General features: G+C 40.5%; 1 protein-coding gene across 1 annotated transcript in view; it reads left to right on the top strand.

The window, feature by feature from the left end:
• The window catches only part of ddr1 (discoidin domain receptor tyrosine kinase 1), a 43,295-nt gene that overhangs the window by 13,447 nt on the left and 7,342 nt on the right, over positions 1-22,506 (top strand). The window contains exons 2-12 of the mRNA XM_026940053.3: positions 5,688-5,836; positions 10,627-10,729; positions 13,883-14,111; positions 14,298-14,445; positions 15,089-15,191; positions 15,908-16,094; positions 17,982-18,231; positions 18,609-18,749; positions 20,164-20,339; positions 20,461-20,662; positions 22,294-22,407. Coding sequence (XP_026795854.1) covers positions 5,740-5,836; positions 10,627-10,729; positions 13,883-14,111; positions 14,298-14,445; positions 15,089-15,191; positions 15,908-16,094; positions 17,982-18,231; positions 18,609-18,749; positions 20,164-20,339; positions 20,461-20,662; positions 22,294-22,407 — 1,750 coding nt within the window. The 5' untranslated portion in view covers positions 5,688-5,739. The remainder of the gene's footprint in view (positions 1-5,687; positions 5,837-10,626; positions 10,730-13,882; positions 14,112-14,297; positions 14,446-15,088; positions 15,192-15,907; positions 16,095-17,981; positions 18,232-18,608; positions 18,750-20,163; positions 20,340-20,460; positions 20,663-22,293; positions 22,408-22,506) is intronic.

The raw sequence follows: 22,506 nt of genomic DNA, 5'->3' as shown, positions 1-22,506 counted from the left end.
CTTTGAGGAGATGCTGCCTCTCAGTGCTTGTTTCGGGCCAAACACTGTGTGCTCTTAAAATGAATTCAATACTGTTTGATGGCACACAGACATTTGTTTAAAAAGGATGAAAGTGTGCCAGTTTAGAAAAGGACTTGATGAAGTGCACATGATGAACAGTAGGGCTAATTCTCCACCAAACACTAATAACGTCTGAGTATAAACAAGTAGTTATTATTAGTGCTTCGTTAATGTGCATGAAGTCTGATCGTGAATGCAGAGTTTTTATTCCACGATGAAGGAGGGCTGAATCTAGTCTGACTCTGTACTTCTTGCTGAGGAAAGGTGTGTTATGACTTTGTCTGTTCTGCTGTAGGGGCTGATTTGAGTAGGCATGAGGTGTCAGCTGAATTCTTTTCATACGCTGTGTCGTAGTGTTTTAACGTGTTTATTTCTAATACACACTCAGCAATTGTTGCTCTGGAACCAGGGCCGCTATGTATAAAGCCACTCAGGGTAAAAGTTTGGTCTTAAGGGCCAAATAAAAATTAAAATTAAAAACTTCTACTCATGACAAGCTGTTTTCTTATCCTGATTAGTCAGGTTGAATCTAGATCTACCCCCTATTCTTTTATTCTTTCACTCTCTCAGCTGTAGGGTTTGTATTGGAGTTCAGTGGGATTTGCGTTTGAGAACCATTACATCATCATTTAAACAGACTCAATCTCGAACACACCCTTTAGTAAATATGAAGCAGCTGTAACAGGATGACCATAGTGGAAGTGGCATTAAATTCATTATCAGTAAGACTGTAGCTTATCAAATGCAGGTTACTAAAATTTTGTTTTTACTATTATATTTTTAGTATTTTAGTGTTTTATATTCATGTTTACAATTCTTATTTTTTGTATGTATTTTGTAAATATAAGATAGGATTCAGTACTGGAAAGCATAAACTCCTCTGTCCTAAGGAGCTTCCCTTGCTGAGAGACTTTGCAAAGCACTGTGACTGTTGCAAAGTGCTGATACTCGAGACTCCTTCCAATGATGTTAAATAAATTTCTCCACATCACCGCATCAACAACTGTATGTTTATCTTTGTTAAACATGTTTTTTAATCCGTTCATTATTTGTCTTAGATTATGTGAAACGTCTACTATACGTGTTACTGTGTATGAGCTGTTTCTATGGAAACAATAATGTGTTGAACGAGCGCATTAATATTGACGTATCATTCGTGTTACAGCCAGAGCTACTGTCCAAGCCGTGCGGTCATACAAAAATAATGCATGCCTTCTGACCAATCAGATACGAGTATTCTACCACACTGTGGTATAAATGGTGTTACACTGAACACAGTACAACTTCAGTGTACTAATCGCTGCCATGTCAGTTTCCCTTATATAGATTTTGAGCATGTGCAAAAACTGTAAAAAGATGCTACATCTACGCTGAACTATAGTAGCTAATATAAAGTGATTTTCAGTACTGTGTTTTTCCACGGTACAATAACTTTTTCTGTGGAAGGGTCATTAGTCTGACTTTTTGGTTGACCAAGTCTATGTTTAGTTGGGGAAAGCCCTAGTGTGTACTCTACTCCTAGACAAACATGGCTTTGTGTGGCATTTTTCCAGCTTTTTGGCTAATGAATGTTTACTGGCTAAAGAAAACTGGTGTGTGAAATTCCCCAGAAATGACTTTACAGACCCGAGATGTGTTGGGTGTATTGTGTTCGAACTGAGCGTAGTTGTGCAGCTGTTCCAAATCCCAGATCATTCCTGAAACTCTTCCCTCAATGGGCCTCTTGGCGCTGAAAAGCTGCATAGGTGGAGGCTGTTTGGCAGACTTGCCATCCAAGCAGTGAACTTATTACAGCTGTATTGTCGCCGTGTGTCTTTGGGCATAGGGACGAAAAAGATTTTTGACTCATAGATACAGCGTCTCCGAGCCAATCTTATCACTTTACTTAAGATCCTTCTCCAGCTGGAGTCTCACTTTCCATTTCCACAATGTTGACTTGTCAAGTTTCTTTCAAATGTTGATGAAGTCTTTTTTTTTTTCTGTTTAGGTTTCTCTGTTTCCTTCATGCTAGTGCGCTCTCTCTCTCTCTCTCTCTCTCTCTCTCTTTCAGTTTGTCTCTGCTTAATTGTCCAATGGAAAAAAAGAGAAACTAATCAAGGAATATAGAGTTTAATCCTTGTCTGTGTTTTGTGGATTCAGCCCATTGAGAATGGTAATGGGTTGCTAGGGTTACTCAATAGCTGACCATATTGTTAACGGATGTGTGCAGATCCAGCGAGCCAACGGTAATAAATGCGCAGCTTGCATTTCAGCACTGAATCATGAGGCTCCCACTCTTCACATATTCTCTCTCTCTGTTCTCTGAGTTTTGGAGACACTTGCATCCTGTGTCTGTGTGTGTGTGTGTGTGTCTGTGTGTGTTGGCCACCGCCTGTCTCTGGCACAAGACAGCTGCACTTGCTTAAGCTTGCACACACACACACACACACACACACACACACACACACACACAGAGACACCCCAAAGTCCATTAAGTAGGGAACTATACATGCTTCCCTTCTCAGTGTATCCCATAACAGTGATCAGCGCTTCTTTTCCACACCTCCCTTTGGTTTCTTTCTCTCACTCTGTTTGCCCTTGTGTCTGCACAGCTGTGTGTCAGCTGTCTCCTTCAGAGACTACACAACAAACCCTTCACTCTCCACAGTGACAAATGTCACCTCCCTCCCTATCCTCTCTCTCTCTCTCTCTCTCTCTCTCTCTCTCTCTGTGTCACTCCACACATCCCAAACTTCTACAGTCAGTTTTATTTTTCTTGTTTCGACTGATTTTGGGAAATAGGGAAGCACCTTGATGCTCAGTGCCACTATGAAGGAACCTCTGCTGTTTTCAATGCTACCAGACTGAGACAGGAGAGCAGATGGTATACTGTGTAATTACAGCATAATGTGTGTATGAGTTGTGTTTATGCTGCAGGAGGATGAATGTACTCTGTTACGCTAATGGGAGGCAGGGCGCGGTGCTCAGCTGAATTAAAGGGGGTTTAAATGAAAGCCTGAAGGCTGCAAGTTTGAATGCAGCAAGACAGCATCACCTGTTCCTGCTGCTCGAACGAACCAGCTATATACACACACACACACACACACACACACACACAAAAAGAGGGTCTTCATTTTTGTCAACCAGATCTGTAATAAGACAGCTAGTGTTTATTGTATAGCTAAATGACATTATTGAAAATAATGCCATGATCCCTTTTAACTTCTGTTTTCTGGTTCATTATTCCCGGGAAAAAGTGAAGAGTACTGTACTCCTGCTGTATTGAACTGCACTGAGTACTGTACTCCTACGTTACATAGAATGGTTTTGCGTGCATATTAGGGATGCATTTTTACCATTTTTTCAGAGCAAGTTCATGTATTTTGTCCTCATCGATACCGATACTAATACTAGTACCAAAATTTAGTAACCTACTAAGTGTTCAGCAATCAGGGACGATACTGAACATTTTTTATATCTAAAGAATCTATTTATCTTTGTTGCTGCCGTGTGCAGCAGTAAACTCCTCATGATGAGTTTTACATTTAAGCTCCGATGAAGTTCAAACGGTAACGTCAGTAGCGAGCGCAAGGGCAGTAACAGAGATAAATGAGCGCAAAGTATTGTGAATCGTGCCTTGGCGAGCGAGGGGAAAGGAAGTGCTCAGTGCTCGCAGAACTGAAGTGCTCTCATGTGTAACAGTTTCACTGCAAGCTTGCTGCACTGCTCCACACTTAGGAATACCTTTGTGTCCACGCAATACACAGCATCACACTGTATAATTAAACTCATTGTTAATGAGCAACTTGCTAATATTGCTCGGTGCACTCAGGTCTCTACTATAGTTGCTATTTGAACACCATAAAAAGTTTTATCAGGTTACTTGTATTGTAGGAAGTCAAGGAGAATCAAGGAGATCCTCTTGATATTTTCACAGAGCACAGTTTGCAGTCTGCTTTGGTTTGAAATGCATCCAGATCGCTGTGTCGGCTGTTCATTAGCGCGACAGTAGGATTACTAGGGTTAGTGCATGTAGTATGGCATGGTATCGGATCTTGGTATCAGAACAGTTTTTACGAGTAAATGAGTGGTATTAGACCAGTACTCAAAAGCGATAGGTATTGATGCATCGCATATTATTATATTAGGTTAAGCCTTATTCATTCAAGTGAAATATACATTTTTCTGTATATTTATTGATCCTTTGTCTAGTAGTTGGGAATTTAATTTAATATGTGCAAGTGCTGCAGAATATACTGTATGCTGTTCATGTATATAATTGCATTGGGAAACGAATCAAAGTCACGGTTTTAATATGATTTATTTTGGCTAGATATACTAAACTCTTGGTTCAAACAGCTTCTCAACAAGAAAAAAATGCCCTTAATCAGTTCCCTCTGTATTCCATAACAAGCAAGGCAATATAACAACAGAATATTGATATTATATAAGGAATAAAACACAGCAGGGTATGTTGATATAGGAAAATAATCCAAAGCAAGGTGGTGTGATACAAATACAAAGTAGATTATTTTCTTATAACAACTGTGTTATTCTTCTTATTCCACAGAGATTTCCCAATGAATACTATTCTTTATTTATTAATGAAGAACACATTTTTAATCATTTAACCATATATATATATTATTGTAACCATATTTATTGGTTTGGAATGTCTGCAAGGCAAGTTAGTTCCTGTTCTCCCTTGAAGTTAATAAGACAAAGAAGTGCAGCTTGTCATGTTACAGAGAAACTGGAAAGTACAAAGTCCTCTGTTACTCAGTTACAAAGAGCTGACACTCGAGACTCTTTCTGAGACGTTTTTTCTTTGTTAAATACCGTGTTTTTTTTCTGTCTATTGCTAGCATTAGATTATGCAGTTTGTTTGGTATACAAATCCCTGTGAATGAGATGTTACTATAGAAGTAAGTAAGATGTGTTGTACAGCGATTACAACCAAGACTCTGTCCATAAATGTTAAATAAATGTCTCCTAACAAAAATGTCTTCACATTAATGGTTGTACATTTTACTTGGTTAAAACATGTTTTTTTTTAAAAAGGGAATTTTTATTAGTCTTAGATTATGCAGCACGTCCACCATACAAGTCGCTGTGTATATTACTATAGAAATAATAACACTAGAACAAGCGCAGCCGTGTGGTTAATCAAAAATAATGCACTTTGGGATGGTAGCACTTTGCATCAGGGCTTATCACACCACCTTACTGTGGCTTATTTTTGCACAGCACACCCTGTCGTATTTTATTCCTTACATAATAGTGATATTCTATAGTTGTAGTGCCTGTCCCATTATGAAGTATAAAGGAAACTGATTAGGGACATTTTCGTCTGAACATGTGGCTGTTTGAATCAAGAGTGTAGCACATTTGCGCTCGTTCTTTGGGTTGGGTTTCAAATAACATGATTAGTTAAAGTTGTTAACGAGTTAATGCAATGAACTCGGCTTTATCTTGCCAGTGCGTGTACTGCAAAAAAACTCTTGCCTTGTGACAGGCTACATGGCTAAAAGTCTTCTAATGTCAGGCTGATGAGTAGATTGCAAGTGGTTAATTCATGACTAGATGTCAAGGATTAGTATTAACTACAGTTTTCTTTTTCTCCATACCCCTCCCCACCCCCCCTTTAGGCATGTCTGGGGCAATCACTCCAGACAGGTAACCGGGTGTGTTGCTGTTGCCATGGCAACACGGCTGCAGCCGATGTTGCGTCTCCTCCTTGGCGTGCTCCTGCTCTCCTCGACAACGGCACAAGACCACGAGTGGCATTTTGACTCGGGTAGGAAGAGGCGGTCATTCTGCACTGCCATTAGTTGTGTGTCAAACTGAATAAATGAAGGTGGGCTTAAGGCCTCAAGACCCGTGTGTGTGTGTGTGTGATGACGGGGAGGGGGAAATGAAGAGCCCACATTACAATTTCTGCTTTTAAATCATGCTCCATTTAAACATTACGATTTTAGAGCGATGTTTGCTTATTCTTCCTCTCTCTGTTGATCTCTTTACAGCACTACTAGTGATGTCAAACCTGCATGATCGATGATGGTTCACATGCTTTCGAGTCCACGTGGCGTGTGTGTGTGTGTGTGTGTGTGTGTGTTTATTTGCCAAATATTGACAGTTTAAATGAAACAAATGAATATTGCAGAAAAGGAAAGAGTAAAAGGGCGCAGGTTTTATGAAGCTGAAAATCCTTCTGCTACTGTCACATGCTAAAACTAGCAAAAGGACCTTTGTTAGAAATATGTTGGCAGCACATTCAGAAAGAGATTTTCTTAACTAGAAATAATAATGTGTGCTGCAGACTGTACCTGTGGATGTAAGCATGTGCGGCTTGGAAGGAAATGGTAGGATTTTAGCCGTCCTTGGAGTGTCTAGAAAGCTCAGTGAATATTGTCAGAACTTCCATTCTTTTTGAGCTGAACTAACCCTCCTCTTAGTTGCATGAGCTTATTTGAACACGATACTGCTGCGATGATATGTTCATGATGGAGACAGTGCTCTGAGTTTCAGGCTGAAGGGTGAGTATGAAGGGAGATAAAAGGTTCAAGTCCGTTCAGTTCTATTTTATTTCTATAGCACTTTTAACAATAGACATGTTTACTGAAATCCAGTGGTTACGCACGAGAGGAAATCTTCAGGGTATACAGGGTATGTACTAAATGCCACAAGACATGAACAGCTCTTGTTCGCGCGTCACCCATTTTAAGTTAAGTTCCAAACACTAGAACCAGTAGAAACCGTTTTAACGTATCTTCATGATTTATCTAACGTATCTTCATGACTCTACAAAGCAAGGGATGTGAGTGTAGGTCAGCTTACAAATGTAGCATTCAGATAATTGTACAGTGAAGTAAATCATAGTTATAATAGTAATATGTAGCTAGGGGTGATGCGTGGTTACTGTCCCTGTGCTCCATCAGGCTAGTGTGAGCCGATAATTAGCTGATTAGCAAGTAGAAAAAAATTTGATGTGTGATAAAGTTGTTGGATATATCAGTTAGAGTAAAAATATATTTTTAAACAAATAAATCTACAAATATTTTTTAACAGTAACAATACTAATGCAAATATTTGCGTTGATCACAAATAACTTCCTGTTCACTAGTTATGTGCTCTATATAGGGTATAACATAATTGCCTTGCACACTCCTGTGTAGTGCAATGCATGTAGCACATGCCATTTAGCTACAAGTTAAAGCGTGGTGTAAAAACAGAGCTGAAGGATACACGGTTCTGTGTACATCCCTCTTTAAATATTTACTCAAGTAAGATTAAAATGTCATCCCCAGTTGTGTAATTTCTGTTTTGATAATGTTCAGAGATAAAATGACTTTGAACTTCATTTATCTCTGAATGGAAAATCAGATTTAAGTTTTCCCTGTTGAGCGTATTGGAACCAATTATTTCATATTATTTCCCGCTCACAGGAACAATCTGTACTAGTGTTTGAATGAGTAATAACACTGAATTCATGACTCTCTGCTGAACAATGAGACATCATGAAATCACGTGAAACAGCCTACATCCGGGAATGCGATAAAGTCTTAAGGATTGTCCCAAATGCCCGCTTTTACACTCTCGATCAGTCACGTGCCATAGATCCGTACCTTGACAGCATACAAAGTGTGGATATGGAGGAAAACCCCAGGGTCTTCAGAGTCTACAAAGCAAGATTCTTTCCTGCTGTTTGTGGGTAATGGAAGTTTAGCAGTGCTCATATTAACAACTTATATTCACAGTGCATTCGTCCTGAAAAGTCACATCACGATTAAGACGAAGATATGATTAATCATATTTAATAATGATTAAATATGTTGTTTCCTCTACGTGTTGGAGGATCTGTGTATACTTTAACAAAATATTCTATTATCCTGACCTTAAGGTGGTAAATTGTAATAAGGATTCTTTTTTCCCATGCTTACATTGGAATACACCCCAAGAGTGGTGCAGAGAGAAGAGGTGGGGGGACACATTGCAATGTGCATGTTTGGAAGAGAGAGTTTTATTGGCAGCAGGGTGATGATGTAATGAAATAGAGAAGTGTGTGTGTGTGTGTGTGCGCGTGTGTGTGCGCGCACATCACAGCAGGGGTAGAATTTGTCTCCCATCCATAACATTCTTATTCAGTGACTCATGGAGAGCAACTGAGTCCCCTCCCTCCTTGTGAATGCACACACACACACACACACACACACACACCATCTGCCTAGGTTTTATTGTATTAAATTGCATTGTGAATATTTTAAGAACGCATGGATGCTGTATGTTGCCTCATGAATCTGCTGCCATCTTTTTTTTTCTGAGTTCACTCCAATTATGTAATTATATATCAAACTTTAATAGCTGTACTTAGTTGATACTTGTTATACTTAAGTATATTCTTTAGAGTACAGAGTAAATTCTTTAGAACAGCCACTGAGAGTTTTATCTTTAGAAAGCCTTGTATAGAAATTAAATATATTGGACTTTCCTGTCAATAAAACTTTATTTCAGAATTCCTGTGACTCCAAATATTTCATACAAATGGTAGCATTGTGCTTTTACTTGTCAAATTTGACACCTGGTACTGACTGAATACTGTCCTTTATCATTAATGCTAGTAATGTATCTTTAATGAAAGATAAACTGAAAAACTGTTAAGCAGCTTCAGTAGACCACTTTCACACTGTTAAAGTGCTTCTGAGCGCTGTCGCATTGTCAAACTACTACAGTTAAGGGAGCTAAGGGAGCAGTACGTCATATTCTGGAGTCACTTTTACAAATCAGATGTGACCACACTATGGCCCTCATTCAGTGAACAAATCCCCTCAAAATGATGTAAGTAATGATGTAAAATCTGCTTTGTATTCATGAAATTGTTGTAAGGCATCAAAATGAAGAGTGATTTGAACACAAGTAATGAATTAGTTTCAGCTGTGTAGAAACAAGCTCCAACCCACTAATCCTTTATTTTAGAGACGGCATTGGTCATACTTGATTGGATATCAAGGAAAAAAAGAATGAATTCAATCAGGTCCTGTAACAGATATATCAGAATATCAGAGAATTGCCTGTAGCGCAACAGTGTAAAGCAGGTTAAAGTCAGTCACACAGTGCAATGTTGCAATGCAGCCTGAACAACAACAATCCGTGAGCTATTCAGTAAAGCAAACGTGTAGGAGATTCCATCATATTAGCCGTGTGGAAATACTTCACACTATAGGACCCTTATTTTTGGAAAAGATTTGTTGTTTTCTGTGATCTGGAAATGTACACATTTAAAAATGTAAGGTGAGCAAAAAAAAAAGAAAAAGAAATAAAATAAATTCAACTCTTAACATGGTTTCAATGGAGGAAGTCCCATAGTTTTGTCTTTTTATTTTTACTGAAATTAATAGTATCATGTCAAGGTATATACAGTTATGAAAGTGTACTGTAGAAAATGTGCTTTCCAAACTCACCAGCAGGGAGTTAAGAGAACTCTATCTATGGCTAAAGTCAGATTAAACTGAAGTCCGATTATGAATAGACAGGGGCATAACCTGGCCTGGGCATTTGGGGCTGTAGCCCCGAAGATTTTTTCTTTAATCCCAAATAATTCCCCACAGGAGCGATTTGTCACTACATAACTGAACGCAAGTAAAAGAAAACAGCACTGTTGTAATTTTGTATCTTCAGTGAACAGAGGCAAGACCAATCAGACAGGGTTTACAAGAAAATATGTGGAAATAATCATGTGCCATTGGCTGACAGGTCTCAGTTCTGCCAAACACTAGCTCAAACAGTCAGTTAGTGTGAGGGAGAAATGGATATACACTGATTTTGTACAAGTAAAGGGGTTGAAACTGAAACATTACCATCCTCCCATGCTGAGCCAGGAAAACAAGGTGTGTAAATGTCCGTACGAGTTCCAAGTTATGTGAACGTGATATGAGCAGAGCATAAGGACAGCTAACGTACTTGGCATAGCACTATAGCCAGCTAAACTGATACAGTGATAGCTTAGTTGTGCCTCCCCTTAGCTAGCGACACCAGACTAACCTAGTCTCGTGTTTGATAGCCAAAAGGTTTTACATTTTATCAGTCTAAGAGTCCTGCAAACAGTGATAACACCTGAGGCAACTGTTTCAGTTTTCACATTTTTTAAACAATTAGCCCTCACATGCCAAAGAAATGCATAGAAACTGTCTATTTAGAAGAACATTTTTAGAAGTTTTTTGATGGAGAAGAATCTGGGCTCAGGATGATTAACAGCCCAGCTAACGCCCCTGCGAACAGATTTGATGGTATGCAACCTGAATAAGGGCCTATATGAAGACCAGAATATCAAGATATCATCATTATGAGGTAGAGCAGCATCTTCCTGTATTCCACTGTTAATGAAAGAATGGTCGACCAATGTAGCCTTCTAGGAGAGCAGCAAATAACTTCAATGACCGAGCAAGTGTAACTGTTGACCATGAATCACGCAGTCCAGATCTGCTGAGGACTGGAAGAAAGTTTTTTTCCCCAAACGTAGTCTGATAAAGGCACCCTAAACTAACCACTTTTTTCATTTGTTTATTTCTTTCTCTCTCCCACACACAACAGCTACGTGTCGTTATGCACTGGGGATGGAGGATGGAACGATCCCAGATTCTGATATCTCAGCATCCAGTGCCTGGTCTGACTCCACTGAGGCCAAACATGGCAGGTAAGCATCTATATGTGTGTGTGTATATGTGTGTGTGTGCTAGTTAGGGTGTGTGGTTGTTGTGCTCTCTATAAATCACGTAAAGTGACACTATTGCATTACGTGAGATGTTAGTAATGAGCTGTATCCTGATATAGCACATTAGGTAATGGCATTACTGCACTGACTGTCTAGGGTAGACTTATTTGATACAGAGCACAGGCCAAAAAACACACGCACACTCTTTTATTATTTTAAGAGAGATCTTTTAGTCTGGTCTGCGGGTGGGCAGGTGGGGGTCTGTGTGTGTGTGTGTGTGTGTGTGTGTGTGTGTGTGTGTGTGTGTGTCCTTGGCCAACATGCTGGTCATGTGTTTGTGATTAAGCTCATATTGAGTGTAAGACAGCCACGGGTATTTACATGGAGCAGGCAAGCCTTACAGGGATCATGTGGTTGTTGGAACATTCACAGGGTCTCCACCAGTGAGGTAGTGTGTTACACTGTGGGGTACAGAACAATGTAAAACTCTCACTTGTATTTTAATTAGAAGAGATTGATTCATAGTCATGCACTGTCATATATCAGTACATGGTGCAGTTACCACCTTAAAGACCATGAAAGGCTGATTAAGCTCTAAAAATGAAGCTCTATATTAAATATAGTTCTTGTATCCTGATAATGAATTTCATGTCTCAGTAATGGAATGCCTTTGATATTGCTCATCCTTCTTTCACATTTGCTCTGCAGAAGCTGTTTCTGTTATTCCAGCATGCAGCAATGACAGGTTTTTATCTCTCTGGTACACTATAGTGTTTGTACACATATAATTCCACACTATTAGAAGTGACATTTAAATATATGTGATGGTGAGGAAGAAGGAACTTATGTGGAAAGTCTCAGTTAGGTATCATTTGGATCTCAGCAGCCTCTTAATGAATTACCGCTACGGTGACACATTCTCAATGACCCCTTTAATATTTTTTCTGTCGGTTCTTGCACAGTTTAATCCTCAGGAGACTCTCACACCAGGTGTGTACATATGGTATGGTAGTGTGAGGTCTTGGCAGCATGTAGGAAATTCATCATCTGGATGAGTGGGGCATTGGGTGACTAAAGTGTAGCTGGGTTTCCGTCAGGATTGTTATTGCAGTTCAACCTCAGATCATCTGCAGTCAGAAGTCATGCCTCACCAGAGCTTTATAGACATTAAGAAATTCTCTGTTTGTTTCTATGTACAGTATTTGTCAGCACAAAAAAAATTGGAGAAATGGGAAATGTGGCTGATTACATATTAGGTTAAATTTAAACCATAGGGAATTAGCAGGGGCTAAAATAAATAACACTTAATATTTGGCTGCATATCCCTTGCTTGCAATAACTGCATCAAGCTGGCAACCCACTGACATCACTAAACTGTGCATTCTTCTTTTGCGGTGCTTTTCCAGGCTTGTGCCACTGCTTCTTTCACTTGTTGCTTGTTTTGGGGGGTTTCTCCCTTCAGTCTCCTCTTCATGAAGTGAAATGCTGCTCAACTGGGTTAAGATCTGGTGATTGACTTGGCCAGCCTAAAACTTTCCACTTTTTTTACTGATGAAGTCCTTTATTGTGTTGGCACTATAAAGTTTTAGGTCATTGTCTTGCTGCGTGATGAAGTTCCTCCCAATTAGATTGAATGCATTTCTCTGTAAATTGGCAGACAGAGTGTTTCTGTAGATTTCTGAATTGATGAGCAGATCCTTTCTTTCTCCACAAAAAGCTGCCATGTTCTAAGTTGTTAACACATCTAGATGTAAATATCAGGTAGTGACGTCTGAAATTCTGAACTATTGTCTTAGATTCATCTTTTTTACTTAAACCCACATGTCCTCAGTATATAGCAAAAGAAGAAGAAGAATTATTGGTCTTTCCATTCCAATACTTTTGGAGGGGACTGCATGTATCACTAAGATTCTATACGTTGTAATACTGCTTCCTTATTGCACTGCTTTTGTCATGCAACCCAGGAACTGGCAACCCTGGTCATAGTGCATAGCCTACATCTGGAACACGTACATCAGTTTTTTCACATCCAACTAAGAAATTAAATGAATTAAGCTGAACTTTTTGCCACGTTTACAATTTTGTAAATGAAATGATATAGTACCTGCAGTCGTCCAAACCAAAAATGGAATAAAGTTTAACCAAAAATGGAATAAAGTTTAACCAAAAATGGAATAAAGTTTAACCAAAAATGGAATACACAAAAGAATCCCGACGATGGCACGAAAATATGTGGCTGGAAGTCCAAGAGAGCAAATTTGGCCATAATCTCTGTGTGGGAGGGATAGTGTTACTCTTCCTCTCGCATTTCTTTTCATTAGAACAAAACCAATTGGGGATCAATTGCATATCACCTGTATTAATGCCCTCCATCCCTTTCACTTGTTCTGACTCAAGAGTCTAAGATTTATCTCTTCTTTTCTAAGCTTGCAATTTTTCTTTATTGCTGAGCTTTTTACAGCGCTGTGGGTGACCATTTTCACCATTTCAGAATGGTTTTTAAACCACAATTTGCACTTCATGTGCGACACATTTAATAGGCAGTCCCAGGCACAGTTTATGTGTTGAGCTACAGCTTAAGTAAATTGAACATTAATGTCAGACACATTGTGTGTGGGCACTGTGCCTCTTCACATACGTACATCTGGCCCTCTGAGTTTGGAATATGAATGAATATAACTGGCAGCTTTCCCTGTTTTACTGATATGCATCCTTGGCACTTATTTTATTGAAGTATAAGCAGAAGTCAGATCTCACAAGCCAGACACTAAACTTGGCCAAGAATCGCTTCCTTTTCACAATATAGTTATCTGACGGGCATTGCAAATGACCAACCAGAGATTGTCAAGATCCTGATAGTTGTGGCCAGTTAAGTGTGTAATGTGCAGTATATTATATGTGAGGAGTGTATGAGGCTGGGACCAAGTGTACCAGCCCGATTCCTGAAGACTCACAGAGTCTCTACAGAGTCAACTTCCATCACCCCTGCCTCTGATATTCAGCTATTTACCTACTGGGTAGTAGATTTCCTGGAGAGGAGCTAGGAAATTGTGTTCTTTGAGATTGTCATTTATAAGCACCCATGGCATGATTTCTATTCATGTGCTAGTGAAACTGTCTTTCTGTGTTCCTCAGGCTGAGTACAGGAGAGGGAGATGGTGCATGGTGTCCTTTAGGTTCGGTGTTCCCAGTTCCATCAGAGTATTTACAGGTGGACCTGCGCAAGCTGCACTTCCTGTCTCTGGTGGGCACTCAGGGTCGCCATGCTGATGGGCATGGGCGGGAGTTTGCACGCAGCTACCGGCTCCATTACTCCCGGGACGGCCGCCAGTGGATTACCTGGAAGGACCGCTGGGGCCAGGAGGTCAGTCAGAAATCTTTTTCATCTCCATGTGTTTTTTGGTCTCTTGATTGATTGAGTTTTACTTGTCTTGACATGTTTATGCAACATCTAACCTTTTCTAAAAATCTGTGAACACTATTGTGATATATGAAACCACCTCTAAGTTATCATTTGTTAGACCATCTGTCTTCTGTGTGTATGTCTCAGGTGATCTCGGGCAATGAGAACACATATGACGTGGTTCTAAAGGACCTGGGTCCTCCAATCATAGCACGAATGGTCCGGTTCTACCCTTTGGCCGACCGCATGATGAGTGTGTGTCTGAGGGTGGAGCTCTATGGCTGCTTGTGGAGTGGTAAGGTTATTAACACTATTCCACCAAACAGTGCAAAAAAAAGAGTTAACATTATAAGGTGATGTTCAAATTCGAGAAAAATACAAGGACTAAAACTCTTCATTATGCAAGAGATTAATAGGTACGGTGTACAACACCTTTATGTTATACCCTACAGCACTAGGCAAACATTTGGAAACACCTGCTAGTAGATGGGTTTTCTTCATTTCCAAGTTCAAGTCCCAACGATGCCACAACCATGCTCTCTAGGAGGGTGGGAGGAATGACACTTTCCCTTGTCAATCATAATGACACTAGCTAATCATGGGTGTCTGTGAGCTCATGTAACTGGAAGAGGTTGGATAGCGGATGAAGTTCATGGGATAAAAGAGAGAGAGAGGACTATAGCTAAAAGGTACACAAATAAGGTACCTCTGCCAGAGCGTGTGCTGCTACAGAAGGGATACAAGCTGAAATATTGATCTGACCTTCCATAAAACTTTTGTTGTGTTTAAAATTTTTGTTTATGTGTGATTAATGGTATATCTGTTCATTAACTTACAGATATCTGAATATTGAAAATTATACAGAAGACACATGCGGAGTATGTACTTGTGTTTTTGATGCTCACTGGTGTGTTTGTGTGTAATGTTCTCTTGGTTAGATGGACTGAAGGCCTATACTGCACCAATGGGTCACATTATGTACCTTTCCGGCTCCCCTGTTTATCTCAATGACTCCATCTATGACGGCAGCGTGGAATCAGGGTAAGACACACACACACACAAATGAGGTAGTGATGGATGAGGTGACTTCAAACAGCAGCTGGACAGTATTACTTTGCCACCGCAAAAGTGCTGCAATTAATTTCAAGATCCTGTATTACAACAAATTTGACCATATTATTTTGCACATCTAGTACATTCTATCTGAGGCACAGTGTTCGACAAGTAGGAATAAAAATCCAGCTCTGAAATGCTTACCCACATGACCATATGCAGTTTCATTTACTATCCTCACTTTCACTGATATAATAGGGGCTGACCTAATGTTCAGTTTTCCTTCTTCCCTCATCCTGTGTGGTTTCATACCTCATGATAAATGTGAGCCTCTTTAAATACAGCTTCCTCACCCACTGTCATCACCGACTGTCAGGTTCTGTGTGTGTCAGAGCTGGTACTTGTGGGGTGTAAGCACTCCCAGATGTGTTTTTAATGGGCTTGAGATGTTTGCATTAGCTGAGCTAAGGGCTTTTCTTTTTTTTTTTTTACCCAGGCCAGATGTAACTGCTGCAGCTGTGTGTGTATGTGTTTAACTTGCTGGATGATGTGTCCATGGGAATTGCCCATGTTTTGTGTCAAAGCTGTGTGAACTCAGTTCCCTTTGGTTGTGTATAAGTTTGGCCTTCAAATTCATTCTTGGTTTCTCTCTCTCTCTCTCTCTCTCTCTCTCTCTCTCTCTCTCTCTCCCTCTCTCTCCGCAGGGTGTTGTTTGGAGGTTTGGGTCAGCTATGTGATGGGGTGTTAGGAGGGGATGACTTTGCGGAAAGTAAGGAGCTACGGGTTTGGCCGGGTTACGACTATGTTGGCTGGAGCCGTGAAGCGCTGGGCAAACCCACCGTCGACATAGAGTTCCACTTTGAGAAACCACGCCTCTTTCACACCATGCAGGTGAGAACATGTGTGTGCACAGGTTTAATGAGAAGATGTGGATGGGTGTCAGTGATTGTGTTCGTGATTGGAACTATTGTGGTGTAAATGTGTAGCTCCTAAAATACAACACAGACAACAATTTAGTGCACCTCCAGTTTGGTCTAGCTCAGCTCTGCGTGTGATCATTTCTTCTTGGGGGGTTTGTCTCTCATATACGTTATATGCGTGCACTTACTCAAAAAGCTGTCACTTTTATTTGACATCCGAGTTGTATACAGTTTTGGGTTTGTTTTGATGATGTCCTTAAAAGTACATTCCTTACATTCCTACTGCTCACTTACACTCACCAGCCACTTTTTTAGGCACAACTGTACACCTGCTCATTCATGCAGTTATCTAATCAGCCAATCATGTGGCAGCAGCACAGTGCATAAAATCATGCAGATACAAGTCAAGAGCTTCAGTTATCAAACAGTGAATCACTGACATTGGCCATGGCATGGACAGTGATGCCAGAAACTGGGGATCTCCTGGGATTTTCACGCACAACAGTCTGTAGAGATTACAGAGAGACGAATGGTGCGAAAAACATCCAGTGAGTGGCAGTTCTGTGGGTGGAAATGCCTTGTTGATGAGAGAGGTCAGAGGAGACTGGGTAGACTGTTTTGAGCTGACAGGAAGTCTACGGTAACTCAGGTAACCACTCTTTACAATCATGGTAAGCATAAAGACATCTCAGAACGCACAACATGCCGAACCTTGAGGCTGCAACAACAGAAAGCCATATCAGGTTCCACTCTTGTCAGGCAATCTGAGACTGCAGTGGGAACAGGCTCACCAAAACTGGACATTTTCTTTGGCCAGTAAGTATTCCATTCACACAATCCTCACAATTCCACCGATACTGTTCTATCTTTCCATTTTTTTTCTCCTTCAACTCTCCTAGCCTTGTTTCCTCTTTTGACCTATTTTCTTGTGACCTGTGCACAGCCACATTCCCTGGAGCTTCTAGGATTATTTCATTTGAACTCAGGATATTGCCCAACAGCCTGACAAAGCATGAGGGACCCGCTCAGTTGTTTGTTTGTTTTTTTTCCATGAGATTTATAGCTCCCTCCCAGCAGATTCCTGAGTTTAGCCCTAAGAATTCCCACTTCACTTTGTCTGCAGGGGATAGAAATTGCTTTTAATGTGTTTTTCTGCCCCCTCATACACAAAACATTAAAAATAGGTTTTTATCTGTTGGAACTCCTCTCTTAAACTAACAGCTTAGAACGCTTGCTGCAGGGCCCAGGGGAAGTGTGTGGTGAGTTAGAAGGAATCCTGACAGAAAGTGTTAACTTTAACCACCCACAACAGCTCACAGTTATTTGATCAGTTTATTTTGTAATGAACATTCACTTTGTGTAAATGTGTGTGAACCTATGTTTAGTTAAATTGACCTCACACATGTAAGGTGAAAAACTAAACTGTCACACTAGTCGTCTGTTTGCCCCCTCTTTCCTCGTGCCTCTTCTTTTTTCCTCTCACTTCCAGGCAGAGGTGTGAGTACATCTGGTTTTGATTTTTCACTGCTGTCGTCATCTCATCAGCTCTCTCCCTTGTGTCTTCTCAATCACCTCAATTCCTCCACTGTTTCCCACTTTTTTCTACTCCATTTTCTCAATTGCTGGAATTCCATTGTTGTTTCTGTGGTCATAAAATTTGCTCTGACACTCCCAAGTGCAATTCGAGAACTCAGGACTTTAACAAATGGATCAAATTTAATCATGTTTAAAAGCAGTCTGTCATAATGCTCAGTATTTGTGTTGTCTTAAGATGCACTCTACAATGCACTCCTGTTGCCTGCTGGTTTATTTGCAGTGCTCTAATCCATGTATGTGTCTGTGTGTATGCGTTTGGCAGGTGCACAGCAATAACAGGCACACACAGGGCGTGCGTGTGTTCTCCGAGGTGTTGTGCGAGTTTAAGGCGAGCTTGCTGAGCCCATGGAGTGAGCCGGCTCTGAGTGTGCACGTGCCCCTGAGTGACCTGCGTGACCCCTCCTCACGCACAGTCACGCTGCCTCTGGGTGGCCGGCCTGCGCACATCCTCCGCTGCCACTTCACCTTCTCTGACCGCTGGCTGCTTATCAGCGAGATCAGCTTTTACTCTGGTACACACACCACAATGCTGTCTCACATATTTTACACACCAGAAGCATGCCACACACAACTCGCATACACTCACATGTGCACACTCTCATACAGTACATACCAATCACGCGCACATACACCATGCGGCCAAATTGTCACTCGCCACTTGGGTATACACATACACGCCATAGCACACCCGTACACACACACACACACACACACACACACACACACACACACACACACACACACTTGTATACTTGTAAAAACTTAATTCCACACATGATATGGTACATAAACTAATTTCTAATTTCGTATGAATTCACAGTAATTGTGTTGTTTCTTTCTGTCTGTCTCTCTCTCCGTCTCTTTCTCTTTCTCTTTCTCTCTCTCTCAGAGCCGTTTGATAGTGGCTTACCATTACCATCTGTAGCGACCCCTCCTCCCTCCCTCACTCCTCGCTCTCCTCTCCTCACCTCGCCCTCTCTGACCTCTTCCATCTTTCCCAGCACTACCAACTCCAGCAGGCGCCAAATGGGTGAGTCAGTGTTCTAATACTAGAGTCTTAATACTGCTTGTGTGTGTGTGAGAGTGAGTGTGAGATTAATGAAGTCCATACACAGACTCACAATGCAGTACTCAAGGTTTTAAAGGCTAAATCAATACAAAATAAATTTCTTGAGCTGTAAAGTCCTGCACAAGATGTTGGTGTATTCTGTTAATACAAGTGATTAGATCAGCAATAAATTCATAATGTTAGTAAAATGGTTTGTGCTGCTTCTACAGGCCAGAAATGCTGCTTTGTTGTATCTGTAGCTTTTCCTCAGTTTTTGACGCAATATAGGGGAATTGGCTTTCTACTACTTTACTTTTCATCAGTCAGTGCAGCCTATCTTGATAAAGAACAAGCAGACAGTTATGATTTTCTTACTCAATTTTTTTTACTCTTTTATCTCCTTGTTTACAGAATTATAAATTAGAAAGCATTAAAGCTAACTTAGTATAAGCTGGTAGCTGGTTATTGTGAATTTTTGTTGAGAAAGCACAGAAATGAATACTCCACTCTTCTCCTGCATAACACTCAATTTGTGCCCTGTGTGACTTGAATATCCGTGCATGCTGTGTCGCATCTGATGTAGAAGAGGAAAGTTGAGAGTACTGCGGAGTTGCACTCGGTCATGATTCAAACAAGTGCAACCCACCACCTGATTATTCTCCTCCCCCAAATTTGCTGAGGGTCAGAGAGCTGTTTGAGTTGACAGTCTGCAAGCGTCTGCTGGGTGGCTGAATGCCCAGCCTTTCCTTCACCTCTCTGTCTTGCAGCCTCTTATACCCTCTTTCTCTCTGTTGTCTTTTCCACATACCTAAAGCCAACTAGGTTATTGTTGAAAAAGAGAGGAAGGCAGAAACAGAAGAGGCTGAAGGTGAAATGAGGGGGAGAGGAGAACTGTGTGCTGATAAGGCTGTGTACATAACTGTGGTTGGCTAGGGACTTTTAGCATCTACTATTCTCATGTGGTTTGGCTCTTAAAGCACTGCAACAGCTCTCCTGAGTGTGAAGTATTTTGTTCTTTTAATGCATCTGTAAAACCACTGTCATACTACCTGGATGTGTTATGTTAGTGATATTCTCTTTGCATTGGAATTCTGTAAAATCTATCTCACATACAAACATATAAAGACATGCATACACACGGGCGGCCGTGTCTATTTGACCCCGGAAAGCACCGTGGTCATCCAAAGCTCATTGCTGCCTGTTTGAATCAGCACACAGGGGTGATAAGAAAAGGTAATGCTTTGATTGCCTCACTGTGCAAATATCCTGAGTTCCTTCATAATGCCTTTGTGATGGAGTAGCGTAAACGCCCCTGCGTGAAACAGTGTTTTAAAAAGCTTTTTAAATGCAAATAAATGCACGCACTTATGTATGCTTTTTTCTCCATTTTTTAAAGGTGATGCTGGTGATGAATTTGCTGCTATCACCCCAAGGGCAGGACTACCTGTTGCTAAGGATGACAGCAGCAACACTGCTATCCTGATTGGCTGCCTAGTGGGCATAATACTGCTGCTATTGGCTGTCATAGTTGGTATTTTATGGAGGCAGTACTGGAAGAAGCTGCTCGGCAAGGTGACATGCTCTACACTAGCAGTTTGTATATTACTGTTGTGCTTGAGAGAGGTGCTGTTCAAAATTTAATATTATTCTGTTGTTCAAAAGTTGTTTTAAATCTGTGTCTGTGTGTGTCCAGGCCCAGGGCAGCCTCTCCAGCGACGAGCTGCGAGTTCACCTCTCAGTTCCTTCGGAGAATGTGGTGATCAATAACACAAACACACACACATACTCCAGTCGTTACCAACGCATACACACTTTCCCTGATGAGACGGACAGAGATGGAGAGTACCAGGAGCCCAGCACTGTGGTACGCCCTCGAGAGCAGCGTGACAGCACAGGTAACACACCACAACTACAGATGTGTATTGATGATAATGATAATAATATGATAATAATATTATGAAGAAGAACAAGAAGAAAAAGAACATTTATCCCTTACATATTGCGTTTCTTACATACAATTGATTAAACAAAGTATTTATAGTGTAAAGCATATTAATGAAACTATCTACAGTTATTTATAATTATTTATGAACTGTAAATCTATGACAATTAGTTAATCAATTACAATGATTTGCAAATCATTTAATAAGATACAGAGATTTAAAAACACATATAGAGCTAGTGTTCCTGATGTTGACTGTTACAGAGTTTAGAGGCAATATAGAAAATCCTCTTCCTCTAGTGCCCAGGATGGGTTATATTATATCAGCAGGTCAGCAAAGTATGCCCAGCATTAAATAATTTAGAGCTTGCAGCGTCATAAGCAGAAAATTTGTAGTCAATGTGGACAGCCAACTGTTTAATAGTGAGGTGATGTGTACTGTCTTTCATTGCTTGAGGATGCAGGTGGCATTGGAGCAGCCAAATCTTAGAATTATGATAGAATTTACTAGTTTCTCAGCATGCTGTAGTGTTAACCTAGCTGTTTTCAAAAATAATAATATCCACTTTTTAGATATGTTACTTATATATGAATTAAATGATAGCCCGGCATCAAGGGTTGCATCATTATAGCTTTTGGCATCACAGAATAGCAACTGAGATCGAGGGTGAAATCAGCAGTCTTATTGTGGGCAGACATAGAAACCCAACATCAGTACATATGTTTTACCAGAATTTAGGAGAAGGATGTTTCTGTTCATCCAAGCTCATATATCTCACATTTTGCATAGCTGTGCTGTTAAATCTAGCTTTTAACTTGCAAACCACATGTCTGAGGGGCTGTATATACACGTAAGACAATACAAGGTCTAGATCAGAACTTTGTGGAACATCATATTGCACTCTTTCAGGTGGTGAAAAATGTCCATTGACACTAACATAGAAACCTGTTCTGGGTTTAAATTTGCACGTGGGAGCAGCTGTATGCACAACATAAACTCATAGCCTGGATTTATTTAGTGTGATTACAAAAAGCAGTGGCTCTTATTTATTTTAGTGTAAAGGAGACCAAATCAGAGAAAGAGAGAAATGAACTTTTCCAAAGCAACATCAGAAAATGTACTTAAGGACACTTCACTAACCAGATACAAAGACTCACTGTCTTTGCTGGAAAGATGGAGGGATTAAAGCATCACTCTATTCACTATTCCCATTAGATCTGTCTACACACACACACAGAAAGGCATGCCACATACTGAATATTCAGTGTACCGGGATCATTATGAATAACTGTATATGTGTTGACTCAACATACTGATGAAATGTTGATTAACTGCCTGCAGTATGAATAACAGTAACCCTGCCTGCTTTGTTGTCTTGGTCCTGCATCTGATCTGTGACAGTTATGTCCTTATCTGCCTCCCATCTCCCCTAACTATCACCTTATTTGTGTTTTTTTTTTGTTGCTTGTATGTTGTGCTAAATCGTGTTTGTTGCTTTGTTTTTGTGTTGCGCTGTATTTTGTGTGTCATGCATTGTGGTATTGTACTGTGTTCTGTGAACGTGTATGTGTGTGTCTGACCAGCCTTGCTGTTAAACAACCCAGCCTATCACCTTCTTCTGTCTGACCTGAGACATGGCCCCAACAGGCTGCCAAACTGCTCCAGAGAGTCTGTTAAACCCCAAAACCTGCCCCAGGGTAAGAGCGAGGCATGTCTCTGCCTCACAGAGTAACGGATAAAGAGAGAAACAGACAGGGTTACGATGGGAGAGAGTGAGCGAGATCCAGTAGGATATA

Source organism: Pangasianodon hypophthalmus, chromosome 1, assembly GCF_027358585.1.
Source record: "Pangasianodon hypophthalmus isolate fPanHyp1 chromosome 1, fPanHyp1.pri, whole genome shotgun sequence".
NCBI lineage: Eukaryota > Metazoa > Chordata > Actinopteri > Siluriformes > Pangasiidae > Pangasianodon > Pangasianodon hypophthalmus.
Note: the sequence above shows the minus strand (reverse complement) of the source record. Positions and strands in the feature narration are given on the sequence as shown.